Source organism: Numida meleagris, chromosome 1, assembly GCF_002078875.1.
Source record: "Numida meleagris isolate 19003 breed g44 Domestic line chromosome 1, NumMel1.0, whole genome shotgun sequence".
Lineage (NCBI taxonomy): Eukaryota > Metazoa > Chordata > Aves > Galliformes > Numididae > Numida > Numida meleagris.
In genome coordinates, this window is record NC_034409.1 from 73,976,930 (window position 1) to 73,991,813 (window position 14,884).

Sequence of the window (14,884 nt, forward strand, 5' to 3'; positions counted from 1 at the left end):
GACAACCCCTCTTCAGAGATATGAGGGATGACCACAAACCCAGTCACTTCCAACACCCTGTTTTTCAAGCAGGCATGCAGAATTGTGCAGGGACTCCTCCTCTAGGCTAAGCTTAAAAAAACATACTAATGTACTAATGTACTTTTCATGCATTAAGCAGGTATCACAGAATCATAGAATTGCTTGAATTGGAAGGGACTCCAAGAATCATCAAGTTCCAATCCTCCTGCTGCAGGGAGAGTTGCCAACCACTAGATCAAGTATTAGATGAGGTTGCCCAAGGCCCCATCCAGCCTGGCCTTGAACACCTTCAGGGACAAGGCATTCACAACCTCTTTGGGCAATCTGTTCCAGCACCTCACTGCCCTGTTGGTGAAAAACTTCCCCCTGACAGCTAATCTAAATCTTCCTTTAGTATAAAACCATTCCCCCTTGTCCTATCACTATCTACCTGTGTAAAAAAATGGATTTCCCTCTGTTTATAATCTCCCTTTAAATTCTGGAAGGCTGTAGTGAGGTCTCCCTGCAGCCTTCTCTTCTGCAGACTGAACAAGCCTGGCTCCTTCAGCCTGTCTTCGTAGGAGAGGTGCTGCAGCCCTTTGATCATCTTTGTGGCCCTCCTCTGGACCATCTCCAAAAGCTCCACATCTTTACTGTTTTGGGGGCCCAAGACCCAGACAAGGGACAATCACCTCCCTTGCCCTGCTAGCCACCCCTCTTCTGATGCAGCCCAGGATACAATTGGCTTTCTGGGCTGCAAGTGCACACTGCTGGCTCATGTTAAGTTTTTCATTTACCAGAACCCCCAAGCCCTTCTCAGCAAGGCTACGCTCAAGGAGTTATTCTCCCAGTCTGTATATGTACCTGAGATTACCCTGACCCAGGTGCAAAACCTTGCACTTTCTTGAAAGCAAAGTGCAACCTCATTAGGTTCACATGGGCCCACCTTTCGGGTTTGTCCAGGACTCTATGGATGGCATCGCTAACTTCTGCTGTAACAATTGCCCCACTTGGCTTGGTATCATAGAATCATATTGTAGAACTGTAGAATTGTTTGGGTTGGAAGGGTCTTTTAAGATCATCTAGTTCCAACTCCCTTGCTATCAGCAGGGACACCTCCCACTACACCAGGTTGCTCACAGCCCCATCCAGCCTGGTCTTGAACGCCTCCAGGGAGGGAGCATCCACAGCCTCTCTGGGCAAGGAGCAACCCATCAGCAACTTTCTGAGGGTGCACTAGATCCTATCATGTATGTCATTGATAAGGATGTTAAAGAGCACTGGTGCCAAGACAGACCCCTGGGGAACATGGCTCAGCACCCGTCTCCACCTGGACATAGGGCCATTGACCACAACCTCTCTGACTGTGACCTTCCAACCAACCCCTCATCTACAAAATAGTCCAGCCTTCAAATCTATGTATCTCCAATTTAGAGATGAGGATGTGGTGGGGGACCATGTCAAAGGCCTTGCAGAAGTCCAGGTAGATGACATGAGTTGCCTTCCCTTTGTCCACAGGTATGGTCACTCCATCATAGAAGAAGGCCACTAGATTGGTCAGGCATGACCTTCCATTGGTGAAGCTGTGCTGGCTGTCTTGAATCACCTGCTCATCGCTTATATGCCTTAACATGTCTTCCAGAAGAATCTATTCTATGATCTTTCCAGGCACGAATGTGAGGCTCACAGGCCTGTAATTCCCCAGATCCTCCATCCTCCTTTTCTTATAAATAAGACGTCACCTGACAGCCATGACTTTTCAAAAATATGATGAAGAGCAGCTCAGCAACCACATCAGTCAGCTGATCATCCAGCATTAAAACCCTGGGATGCACGTCATCCAGCCCCATAGACCTGTACACATTCAGTCTCGTGAAGCAGTCTTGGACTTCCTCTACCCTTATAGTGGAGGGTAGTTTGCTCCCCCAGTTCCCACCAAGAGTTTCAGGGATTTGGGGTTCAGGAATGTGAGAAATATGAGAATCCTGGCTGCCAATGAAGACTGAGGCAAAGAACTCCAATGAGGTACTCCAATGAGTACCTCAGCTTTCTCCGTATCTTTTGTAGCCAGTTACGCTTTCTCATTTATCAGAGAAGGTACGTTCTCTTTGGCCTGCCTCTTCTGACCAAGGTACCTGTAGAACTCTCTCCTGCTGTTATTAACATCCCTTGCTGGGTTCAGTTGCATCTGTGCCTTGGGTTTCTTAATCTCATCTCTGCATGTCTGGACAGTATCCCTGTATTCTTTCTAAGTGACACACCCTTGTTTCCACTGCTTGTACGTGCCCTTCTTTTCTCTCAGTTTGACAAACAGGTCCATGGTTTCCTGCCCCCTGTGCCTGTTCCTACAGAGAACTCTTGTGCTCTCAGAAAGACATCTTTAAAGACTAGCCAGCTTTGCTTCACTCCTTTGTCTCTAAGGACAGCTTCCCAGGAGATCTCATCCAGCAATTCCCTAAACAGCCTCAGGTTCGCTCCCCTGAAATTCAGGGTCCTGACTCCACTCTTTTCCAGGCCCACATTTCTCAAGATCATGAATGCAACCTGGGCATGGTTGCTGCAGCTGAGGCTGCCTCTCTAACAATTTTCTTCACGTTGGTGAGCACCAGGCTCAGCAACGCTTCACCTCTGGTCGGTCTGTCCAATACCTGAACCAGAAGGTTATCGTCAATGGACTCCAGGAGTCTCCTGGATTGCTTGCAGCTTGCTGTGTGGTTTTCCCAGCAGATATCTGGACGATTGAAATCCCCCATCGGGATAAGATTCTGAGAGCATTACATAGAAGCATGTGTACAAATATTGTAGATGTTTTAATGTATTCTCAGATATAAAAGCACGAGCATATATATATTCATGGGTATAAAAGAATAGACGTGCACATTTCAATATTATGAATTAATGCACTGGTAATCTCAGACACTGGTATTTGTACAGGGATGCAGTAGCACAATATCACATATCTGTGTCAGAACTCAGAACATTTTATAAAGAAAAGCACAAGTAATGTAGACCGAGAATCCGTGCCCCAGCAGTTATGTACTCAGCACCCTCACACAGCCAGGCAGATACAGGTAACCATGCAACTTTTCAAAAAGATGAGGGCCACAGGCAAGCAGATACATGTGTGCGTAGGAGTGGAAGTGAGTAGTGACAGGGAGAGTGCGGGAATCACCCAGTGTGAGGAACATGTAGAGGGAGCAATAGAAGAGCCAGATTGGTTTGCATGAGCAGGACAAAATAAAGGGCAGTATTACTGGATGGTGAGGAAGGTGGCTGTGGCCCACTGGAGCCCCACATAGCCCTCCTGCAGGGGCTGCATCCTGCTCATCCCAAGCTGCTCTAGCCAGCCCTGTGCACACACTAGGGAGCAGGCCTGGGTGTGCTCCCCATCACTGTCCTGCTTTTGTGGCACTGTAGCATGGTGCAGTTGTGCGCCCACCCAGAAGTGTCACTGACTGTCTTCCAAGACTGGCAGTACAAGCCCTTAGGAGAACAAGCTGTCTCTGGAGGGGAGCCTTGTTCCAAAAGTGTGGAGCTGGGGCAAGGCCAGCAGTTGTGCTGATGGCCTGTATTTTGCAAGAGGAAGGAAGGCGAACAAAGCATAAGCAGTCGATGTAGGGGAGATGCCCAGCCCAAGGTTGCCTGTGTCCCAGATGGGAGGGCAGAATTGCTGGTCTGGGAAGGGAGGACTGTGTGCTTTCTGCTCTCTCTCTGATAGCTGGCAATGTGGAGCTAGACTGGCGATCGAAGGTGGCTCTTACTAGTGGTGGTTTACCCTCATTCTTCCTGGTCCACTGTGCATGGAAAGCTCTGCATAGGAGAGGAGCAGTGTGTTGCAGTTTAGAGTACTCTTCACATCACCACCTTTTCCATCCTGCTTGTAATGGAGTGCTGTATGGTGTGGGGGAAGGAGTAGCACTGCTGTGCGCCAAGTCAGAGCATCTGCTGGGAGAAGAATGCTAAACTCTGTGCACTAGCTGGCTTAGGCACTGTGTGAAACATACCCAGTAAAAGAAGAGGGCAAGTCTCAAATCCTGTCTTCCCTGAGTTGAATTCTACGAGTTCAACAGCAGCTAATTTTAAACAGCGGCAGGGAGGTGGACAAGGCTGCAGAGCAGAGTGGTCATCCAGAGGCATTATTTCCTTTCTTTATTTGTGAATCTTGCTACTGTAATCACACACGGTCTTACTGAGCCAGTTTTCACAGTCCCTGCTCTCTCCCTGCAGGCTACGATCCTACATGGAACTGCTGGGAAATACAATGGGATTCAGGCCATGTACTAGGGAGCAGAATATATGGCATGATGAGAAATGTGTCCAGCAGTGGTATTTGTGAATCTGCAGCTCTGCTTGGCACTAGTTATATGTGAGCGTGTTTGTGTGTCTGAGCTGCTGTGTTAATATATGTATTTGTCTAATACATGTAATTGTGGGGGAGTGTGTATGCATAGTGGGTGGGTTTGACTCTGCATAATGTGTGTGTCTGTACTGACTGTGTGCATAGCTTTCTGTTACTAATGTTGGGGTGTGAAAAGTATGCCTAAGTGGGGATGAGATAAGGTGGCTTACACTGCTGAAATGTCTCCACCCTGTGCCATGGTGTGCAGGCCAAGACTGGCTCCAGCAGACAGCATGCCCTGGCATCTCTTGCACTTCTGGATAGGCTAGGCATAAAATGCTGTGAGAAAGCAAATACTTTCTGGATAGTATCTGTATTATTGCTGTGTTGCATCTCTTTAAGCAGGAAGAGTACATCAAACTTCCTCTCATCTCTCTTGGGCTTGCTCAGTGCCCAGCTTGTACTTGAGAAGTTTTCTTTTTATATCTTCCAGAGAAAAACTGTTTCCCATTAAGAAATAACTTTTATTTCCCCTTCTGAATATATTGTTTTCTCAAGAATATGAAATAAAGGTTATTTTGTTGAAGACTGATCACACCCCACTCATTATGCTGCTGTTCAGCCCTCAAGAAAAGAAGGGAAGGGTCTCAGGGGAAGACTCAACTGAACTGCAACCATTACTTCCTCATCTGTCACTCTCTATTCCTCTTCTGGTCTCTTTATGAACTGACCCCCACCCCAACCACTCTCTTGAACCTGGTATGTTTTCCTATTGCTATGATGCTGGTCAGGACTTTGCTAGGAAAATATCTTTTTAATTTTACTACTCTAAACGTTTTTTTCTCCATTTATGTTGATGTTTTTAAATCGAACTTAAGTAGCCAGTGTTTTCTCCCCTTGCCTCTCAAATTCAGTTTCTTGTTCAGGGTAGAGAAAAATCTAGTAAGATCCAATGACTGTTATACGAAAACCTCACCACAGATATTTTGGCCAAAGCCTTTTTCTCTTGCCCTGCAGCCTCCTGGCAACTTAGCCCTGGGCTGCCAGCACAGCTCTGCCAGTGCCTTCTACCTCCACAGCCCCTGCAGCATCCTAGTCCTGAGGAGCTTCTGAGCAGTTTCAGACAGCTCACCTGTTCCCTGTAAACACCAGAGAAAAGGCGGCCAAAATGGAGAAGGATCATAAAAAGGGCTGTTGGTAATGAAAATATTTTTACAGCATTCTCCACGAGTCTCATGCATATACTTAATTATTGCTATTCTTAGATATAGACCAATATTAAAGCCTGATAGTACAAGGGGAAAAAAAAAAACATCATCATCAACAACAACAAGAACAAATACAGAAATATATGGCTTCTGTCTTTGGTGGAAAACGTGGTTGTCTTTGCGACTTAAATCAGAAAAAAATTAGGTTTGTGACTTAAAGCAAAAGAAGTGGATGAGGCCTGAAGCGCTATGGGAGGTGGAGCAAGGGAACCTCAAATGACTCTCTGGGGGTTGCCATATCTCTCGTAGTGCAGAGCTGGGTGTAGGAAACAGCTCTCAGCATGATGCTATGCTCGTGGTTTGCTCTCCTGCATGTTTTTTTTGTTTCTTTTTCTGCAAAAGTTACTTCCCCTTTGTAAGTGATCGTTAAAGTATTAGAAACCTTTGGCTGTAATGATTTGATTAACAGACTAAGTTAATTAGGAAAGATTTAAGAAGCCTCAGCTACATTTCACTATGGAAAAAGGCAGAGGTTAAGGAAGACTTTGGATTAATGAGGTGATCTCTCTAGTGCTATGCCTGTCCTCTCATCTTTGGTGATTCTACCTTTTCTTCCTGTACCTCTATCTGCTTGTGCTTTTCTATCAACTCACCTGTTATCCTTTTTCCTCTCAGAGTCTGCTGCTGCCTTTTCCTTTATTTTCTTTTATTCCTCTGCTTTGTTCCTCTCATCTGTTTAATACTGTCTTTTTCACCTTACTAAGCATTTTCCTTTCCTATTTTGTTTTAGTTTGGTTTTGCCTTCTGTCTCTCCCTTCTCTATCTCTCTTCTCACTCTTTTAACATTCTGTTGTCTACAGACCAACCTATTCCTCACCCATCGTCTTGTTTCTCCCTTTTATCTTTCCCTCTTTCTCTCAGTCTTTCTCAGCTCCTCTCAACAATGAAAGCTACTCACGGTTTGTGGGGGATACATCTGGCCCCTGCTGGCTCTTGTTCTCTCTCCTTTGTTCTGAATACCCTTTTGTTAGAAACACAACAGAAAAGCACAAAATCATCTCTCAAGGCAAACGCTGCATAATAATTCTCCTTGTTCATTCTCCTCTTATCTCTGAAGAATTTGTACTCCAGGCAAAACAGAAAGAAACATGAGAAAGGATTCACCACAATCCTTTGGAATTTGAATGCACAGCAAGGGGGGGTGGTAAGTAACTTGAGGGGAAAAAGAGGCTGGAAAGAACTTCATGGAACATTCCCAGTTGACTGAATACCGGGCAGATATGACAAAGCAGCTAGGCTAAGGTGGAATTTATTTTGCCAGGAGCTTGCTTGGACAGCAAGTGTGATGATGCTAAGTTGGCCAGATCCTGCTGATTGGATTCTTTTCCCAACAAGTTGTGGAGGCACGGATGATATAAAAAAAAGTATTTTTTAGCACTCAGCTTCCTTTTTCTTCTCCTCATTGTACCTTTTGAGCCAAGAACTTGTGTGTATGAAATGTGTTTGCCAGAGAGAACCACACCTGTTGGAGCTCCACTGCTATGCTCAAAAAGCCAAAGCAAGGTCCTTCTGGCAGGACCGCTTTCCAGCTCCAACCCTTGGGAAAAAATATGAACAGGCTTGCTTGTTGTTGGAGATCTTTTTTAATGCTGAAAAAGTATTCTGTGATAAAAACAGCTGGAAAAGTAGGTTACTTGGAAATTAAGCATTATTTGGCATGCACTATTTTAGCTATGTAAGAGTTCCAAAGCTAAAATGAAGCTTCTCAAGTATACAATGAGTCTTTCCCAATTCACATTGTTCAATGGCTAGGATACTACTGTATCCTACTGTGGGGCAGTCAGCATGAAGTTATCTGGCCCTTTCCTTGAAAATCTGGTTGGCTGGCAACTGGTAACCTGCAGTGGGCCTCCATCTTCATGCAATTAATGCACTTTGCTCTCTACAACTACAGGAAAGCAGGTTGTGGCGAGGTGTAGGGTCAGCCTCCTCTGCAGCATAACTAGAGATAGGACTAGAGGGAACGGCTTCAATTTGCATCAGGGGAAGTTCAGGTTGGATATTAGGAAAAATTTATGGTCAGGTGCTGGAACAGGCTGCCCAGGGAGGTTGCTGAGTCAGCATCCCTGGAGGTGTTCAAGAAACATTTAGATGTTGGACTAATGCACATGGTTTAGTGGGGAAATACTGGTGGTAGGTGGACAGCTGGAATAGATGATCTTGGAGGTCTTTTCCAACCTTGATGATTCTATGATTCTGTGATTATATTCACATACATAAAACAACAACACACGCACATAAAGAAACAAAGAAACAAAAACCCAACACAACCATTTTAAGTGGACAGTTTTAGTTGGTGCAGTATCAGGTATCTCTGCTAAGGAAGCATTAAGGTACTTCACCCATAGCTACTCAACAGATGATCTTCATAAAAACAATCTTCATAAATACAGTGTGGGAGGTAGATGTGTGTCCTAGGACAGAAACAAATGTGATCTTTAAGAGGAACAGGCTGTGATGCAAACTTCAAAACTAAAGATTTCAGTACCAGCAAAATAACTGGAGAAAAACCAGCTGGGTTTTCCAGTGGGAGGGTGGGATATTTTCCCTGCATTTCGTAGGGAAATTTGGTTCTCAGTGATGGATTTTCAGCCTGTGTCTCTTTTTTTACTGCTGCTTACTCCATCAGCTCTGTAAAGATAAGAAAATGCCATTCAAATTGTTCTGCATCTTTTATCAGAGACGTAATTTTCAGCTAAACTTGTACTGCTTCTAAGTTGGACTAGAAGCTAAACATGTATTTAAACTAATTTAATCAAACTTCATGATTAGATTAATGTAATCTTGAAATGTGGATTTCCCAGCACTTGCAACTGAGTCATGTGGGTCAAGAAGAAACTAGGAGTGACGCAATTTGAGCAGAATTTTTTTTTTCTTTGTCCAGAGGTTTCCTCTGAAATTTGGAAATGCTTAGACTCTCTTAAAATATTGCAACTTCACACATTAACCAGTAATTGCATATATTCAGAGCTAATGCCAGAGACTGAGACATCTTAGTAATCAGATGCAAGGTGGAGTTTGTTATGCTTGCAATTAAGTGGAAAATAAGCTAGGAACAAGAAAAATAAATGTGAGCCAAGATTAGTCAAAGAGTGTTAGGGAGCTAGGGCCAGATCTGGCAGCCTAGTAGAAGCAGGGCTGCCATAGCTCCTTGATCCCAAATGCAACCAGGCCTGTATTCCCAGTAGTGACATGTACAGGAAGAGATATATTTACTACATAAATACCTATATATGTGACTGCCACACAGACACAGAGCATTTACACGAACACAAACAGCACCTCAACCTGACATCCTCCCCATTCCCCCTGAAACTAAGTAGCATGGAGGTCCATCTGTGGGAAATATGAGGGCTGCTCTGAAAATACTTCCTATTTTATTATGTTGGCCCATGACATCAGAGGTGGATGTTGATGGTATGGCAGTAGGTTGAACCTTCCTGCCAATATACCATTACATGTTGTTGCCACGTGACAGATGGCAGCAGAAGGGCAGTCTGACAACGTGGCATCTGACACGGAAGCATATGTGAAGCAAAGGTGAGGAACAGAATTATTCTATGAGGAAAAAATTGCACGAGTTGACATTCATCAACGCCTGCTGAATATTTATGGAAATTAAACAGTGGATGTGAGCACAGTGGGTGGTACATTTCAACAGTGGCGATAGTGACAGTGGATCACCTCCACTGGTGCAGATTTTTTCAAGCACTGCTTGCAGGCTCTTGTTCATCACTGGTGAAAATGCATAGCTAATGGTGGTGACTATGTTGAATAACAGCGTTTTGCAGCTGAGAATTTGCTCTATCCAGTAGTGTTATTGTGCTCTTTGTATCTGTTGGAGTTTCCATGGAAAGAAAGAGGAGGCATTACTTTTGGAGCAACCTACACACATATACAAATACAGGTACTCAATCTGTGCCTGAATCACAGTCTACCCTTTTGCTGGCACCTGACCATTTGAGACCTGAAAGCAGCAGCTGTACTCCTGTTGCTGGCAGAGATGGCCTCTCTGGCAGCTGTCTGGGACTCCCCCGATCCTTCTAAGAAGCAGCTTCTCCCTTACACTCATTGCCTTTCAGCTTCCTGCATACCTGCACTCATTTCACCATGGGCACGTGGGCCTCTCTGATCCATAGCCCTATTGCAGCGGCTGGTACTCAGGCTCCCACGCACACCCAAAATGGGGTGTTCTTCACCTGGGAAAAGAGTTAGAAATGAAATTTAATGGTAAGTTAGGACAGACTGTGCTGGTCAGACACAGAGAAAGGTACAAATGTACCGGCCAGCCAGAGGTTTAGATGGGACAAGACCTTATTTTCCCTTACTTCTCCACTTTCCCTCACTTGTTCCTCCCCAGATGACCTACACTATTCATTTCTTCCACTTCTGATTCCTCCCCATAACATCTAACTGTACGGCGTGTGGAACGTGCGTCCCGTGCCGCAGATCGCATCTCCACGCCCCCGGCCTTTCCTGAAAGGCGCTCCGACATCGCTCAGCACGTTGGCTTTCACACTTAGACAATGGGGCAGCCCCGGGAGGGGCCCAGGCAGGTGATACTTCCTCTGAGCCCCTAATTCCTTTCCCATCTGCCACTGTGCCCCTCGGGGCATGCGGAGATGAGACTTTGATGTGCTGATGGCTCCGGTGATGGGCCGAGGAGGATCTGGGCAGGGCGTTATTGTGTACCCCCCTCCCGTCATTGTCTCTCCGTGCTCCATTGTGGACGTGCAGGGGAGCTTTTATCACATAACCCAAGAAAGAGGAATTTGCAGACTTCCTTTTACACATCAGTTTTTTTTTTTTTTTATTGCAACATTATTTTAACAACACAAAAAGGCCCGTGAAAAGAGTGAGAGAAATTGTTACCCCATTTGAACTATAAATTTCCAGTTATGTATCCATCTGCAATCAGGTGGCAAAGAAACAACAGAAACGAAATTAAAATATTATCCAACCAAGTTCCTCCGAATCTGGTAACAAAAATTACAACCAGACCTCAGATAACCCGATGTCATTGCAAGGAAGTTACATCATTACAATTTCCTCTGACTGCAACTTCACCTCTGCCTCATGTCTGAGCTGTTACCGTTCCCAAAATGTTCTGAAGATTATGAATTCAGTGAAGACTTGTGCTGTTTGACAACACTTTTGTCTGGAATTGAAAGTACAGCTCTTCATTGCTCTCCAGGTAGAAACATGGCATTTTTAAATTTTCTTTTAACCTGAAGGATGGGCTGCAAATGAATTTATAATACAGGAGCTAGTTTGATTGGAAAGCGTGTCAGTAAGGGACTAAGCGCAGCTGCAAGGGCACACCCTAGGCTTCATTCCCATCGCTTATAGCTTTGTTAAAAAAAAAAAAAAGTATATCCATAAGCAAAAAAAGTAAGCAAACAAAAACCACACCCAAGCATCCAGAAGTCTCGTCTACAAAGTACAAGCTAGGAGCCAGCACCCAGTGTAGCAGCAGGCTTCAGGCTTCTGCACGCGTGCGCTCATTAGTATGCCCGAGCATTTTTAACGACAGCTTCAAAGCAACGCTCTTTCCTCACGCAATCCACTGGCGTACCGATATTACCATATCGGGTAATATCGGTTAGCCGGTATTTGCGCAGCGTCAAACCCCGCAGCGAACGCTCCTGCCTGGTACCCTCACAATTCTTTACGGAGCCCAGCCGCAGCCCACGCCACCTACGCACCCCGGCCCAGGCGGCGTGGGGGGAGCCGAGGGTCGGCACTGCCCCCCGCTGCGGCCCCTCCTCTCCCGGCTCCTCCTCTAGCCGCCTGCCAGCACAGAGCCCATAAACAGACAGATGCGGCTCTTACGCAGACGACGCAGCGGTGCGTGCTCGTGGGCGGAGTATCTCGCGTTCCGTTAGGCTGGGTGCGGGCGTTAGAGCCGTTCGTCGCCGGAGATGGCTGACAAGAAGGTGAGGGAAGCGCGGGCGGTCTCCTCGTCGGAGCCGATGCAGAGCTGGGGCCGCTGCCCGCGTGTGCCGGGCAGCTCGTTTCCCCGGGCTGCCGGGGGATCTGGTCGCGGCTGGCGGGGGGTCGTGGTTCGTCGCCGCAGCGTTTCCCGCCGCCGTCGGGTTGTGAGCGAGGAAGGATGCGGCGGCGGGGCTGGCGGGCCGCGGTTCAGCGTCGTCCAGCGTCTCGGCGAAAGCTCCGTCCGTCACAGAAGGACGGGGAGCTTATCTGGGAAGGCTTGGTGCAGGCCGTGGGGGTGATCTCTTTCGGTGCGTGTGACCGGCTGCCCGCGTGACTCCATCCATACCGTAATTCGTTTCGATCGCGGCATGTCTTTTGTTGGCTGGGTACTGCTCTTCTGTCCCAGAGCTAATGGCAGCGGATTCGTGATGCTAAAATGAGGGTTGCTTAAACAAGCGTTTTGTTGGTGGTGTTGGGGATTATGTTGAAACTATCTCTCGATTTCTAGAAGAAAATAAAGCCAAGCCCTTTCCCGTTTCTCCGTTGGAGAGCAGGGGGCAGAGTCTTTGTCGATTTTCGGCCACGAGTGATCTGTGCGCCCGTGGCACTGCGCTGTGTCTAGGTACATCCAGGAAGAGGAGCAGGCAGCCGGCTGTCCTGGAGCAGGATACTAAGGGCTTCCTACTCAGCAGGAAGGGTGGTGTCGGGGAGCCTCGTGCCCTTACCCCTGTGTTGATGGGAGATAAGGGGAGTGTGAGAAGCTGAGATGAAAGGGAGAACTGACGGAGGTCACTCAATGTGGCAGTATTTCAAGTCGGATTCAGCAAGTTGTGCTACTCTGAGGTTGCTGTTGGTAAAGGAGAGGGGAGCTGTTACTAGCTAGATGCTTCACAAGTGCTGCTGCTGAATCCTGATGCTGGTAGTGGTCAGATGGAGGGGTGTTAATTTGAGCATCTTACCGACATATAGACCTCAACCTTGGTCCTTTACATAGAGTGGGTGCTGCTGCACTATTTCTAAGTTTCTCCGTTTTGGGAAATGTTCTGCTAGCCATAACAAATGATCCATACCTAAATTGTGGTCTCTCTCACTGGAGAGGCTGGATCAGCCCATGAGATATCTTGGATGGTATGAGACTGAGTGGGAGTTGAATAACTGGCAACAGTCAGGAGAATGGAGTATGAAAGGTGGTGAGAAAGAACTAACTTTGTTATAACTTGCTTTGTGGGCACCTCTTGCCTACATGGGTCATACAGAAGCAAGTATCCTATAATTCCTGCTGCATCCAGAGGAGAAGGGTCAACTATGACCACTACAAGCAGGGCCTTGAGAGGAAAGATGCACTTGTGTCAGTTACTGCGCTGGAAGTGTGGACAGCTGAGCTTTGTCCTCAGCTAAGGGAGATGAGGCCTGGAATCTTGAAAGGGCTTAGATGACTTAATTGGCATCTAGGTGCTTTGGAAGACTGGTTCTGTGCCAGAGTTTCTTGGACCAAAGTCAGAGGATGGCAGAGAGAAGGCCTAGCTTGTTTGGAGTATGTTCAGCTGTGAATCGTAGCACGAGAATCATCTGCTCCATTCAGGAATATAGGAATATATCCCCTTCCTCCAGCATTAACCTTAGCAGGAAGAGACCTTAACATGAGATATTTAAATGATGTAGACGAGGGAAACCATGCATTAATTTACTTCCTGCTTATTGAGGCCTAACATGTGTCTTTGCGGGGTTGTACCACAGAAGTACTTACAGAAGTACTTACATGCCTGAAGGACTGGTACAGGTAGCATGAATACTGTCAGCTTTCTGGAGCCAGCTGGAAAATGAGAGACTGGAGGAGCTGTGACAGCAGGCCCCATGGAGTACTTCATCCTTCCCTGCCAGCCTTAGGAGAATAATTGAAAAGCCTTGTTATGCTTTTTGAAAGCTTCCAACTGCTCCTGCAACAGAAACATATTTCTGAATAGCACCCCTCAAGCACTGGCTGTATAGGTTCCAACTCCTGAGTTACTTGCTCCCTCCTGCCTCCTTAACAGCTGGCTTAAGCTTTGCAGACTCCAAAAAAAAAAAAGTGGAAAATATCAGATGCTTTTCACTGACAGTTAAGTATCAGTTTTTTGGGATTTCACAGATTGGAGCTGCTTCCTCTATGGCTTTGAGTGCTCAGTAGTTAAAAAAAAAAAATTCACATGCACTCAAATTCAAGAAGCAGTGCTTTGTTTTGAATATTCGCTATTTGACTCGGTAACAAGAAAAATAAATGAGGAACAAGGGCAGCACAGCCTCTTCTTTAAGGGAGGCTGTTTTGCCTGGTGCTGCGGGGGCAGGGTTGGGAAATTCTAGCCTGGGAAAAGCAGATCTGCTGCTGAAGAGTGCAAGTTTTAACTGTTAGATGTGACTGCCAGTGCAGCTCTTATGCAGATCTGAGAAACTATCTATGGGACTTTGAGGGGCATGAGGAAGAGTTAAACACTTGTTTCATGACATGTCAGAGACCAGCAAAGCTTTTCTGTGAAGCAGATCAACCTAAAATTACAGCTGCTAATGGAGCTGGTGTGTTCATTACTAACGAGCTGAAAACAGTCAAATGTCATGATGTATAAATGTTGGACCTGACAGGCTCTCCTTCTCATCACAGAACTCTTACTGTTTAGTTGCACCTGTTTGTAGACTCTGTTGGTACCTACCCTCACTGGAGAAAAGTATGTTCCTTTACCTTTGGGCTCTTAATTGCAATTGGCCCGGCTGTGTGTTCTACTTATGTTCAAGGAAACTCAAGTTATATAGGAAGCACGAACTACCAAATTAACCAAACACTGCATTATTGCATTCTCTTTTTTTATTCAGAAAGTCACTGCGTCCCTTATCTATGCTGTTTCTGTTGCTGCCATTGGATCTCTCCAGTTTGGGTACAACACTGGTGTCATCAATGCTCCTGAGAAGGTGAGAGAAAGAATGAGTTGGGGAGGAAAATATGTATAAATGAGTTGGGGAGGGGGAAAAAAGAGCATAGGAAGGAGAGAAGCTGTCAAGCAGCTAATAGTTTAGTTCTGGTGTTTTTCTTCAAGGAAAGAAGAGATTCAAAGGACAGGAAAGTTACTGAGGAGGAGGGAGAACGGATAGAATGATTATTTTAATTTGGAGTGCAGAGTTTTGCTTAAGGAAAGGGGTCAATCTGTCATTTCCAGGAATGTCACCCACTTCAGGGATTGTCATTTTGTTTTTTAGTAGTCTTGATCTTCCCCTCTCCCCTCCCCCTTCCTCTTTACCGCGCAAGAGGAGATGAAACATGATTCAGTTATTGTGTTTTAATTTCTGCTGTGTACTGCTCTCCTCCAAACTCTTG

At 46.0% G+C, this 14,884-nt stretch overlaps 1 protein-coding gene and 1 long non-coding RNA gene across 4 annotated transcripts in view; one reads left to right on the forward strand and one right to left on the reverse strand.

Moving 5' to 3' along the window:
• The window catches only part of LOC110397542 (solute carrier family 2, facilitated glucose transporter member 3), a 42,604-nt gene that overhangs the window by 20,388 nt on the left and 7,332 nt on the right, over positions 1-14,884 (forward strand). For 2 of the 3 annotated variants that reach the window (XM_021393966.1, XM_021393950.1), the window contains exon 2: positions 14,386-14,481. Coding sequence is in view for 2 of the 3 variants with exons in the window: in XM_021393950.1 (XP_021249625.1) it covers positions 14,386-14,481 (96 nt within the window). In the remaining variant the exon portion in view is untranslated. Of the gene's footprint in view, positions 1-11,404; positions 11,544-14,385; positions 14,482-14,884 lie in introns of those variants that run through there. The other variant, XM_021393956.1, reaches the window with a different exon arrangement.
• Positions 7,869-11,424, reverse strand: LOC110397675. The gene is made up of 4 exons (XR_002437913.1): positions 11,313-11,424; positions 9,702-9,806; positions 8,096-8,238; positions 7,869-8,021 (listed from the first exon to the last, which is right to left on the reverse strand). It is a non-coding gene; the product is annotated as an uncharacterized LOC110397675 (long non-coding RNA).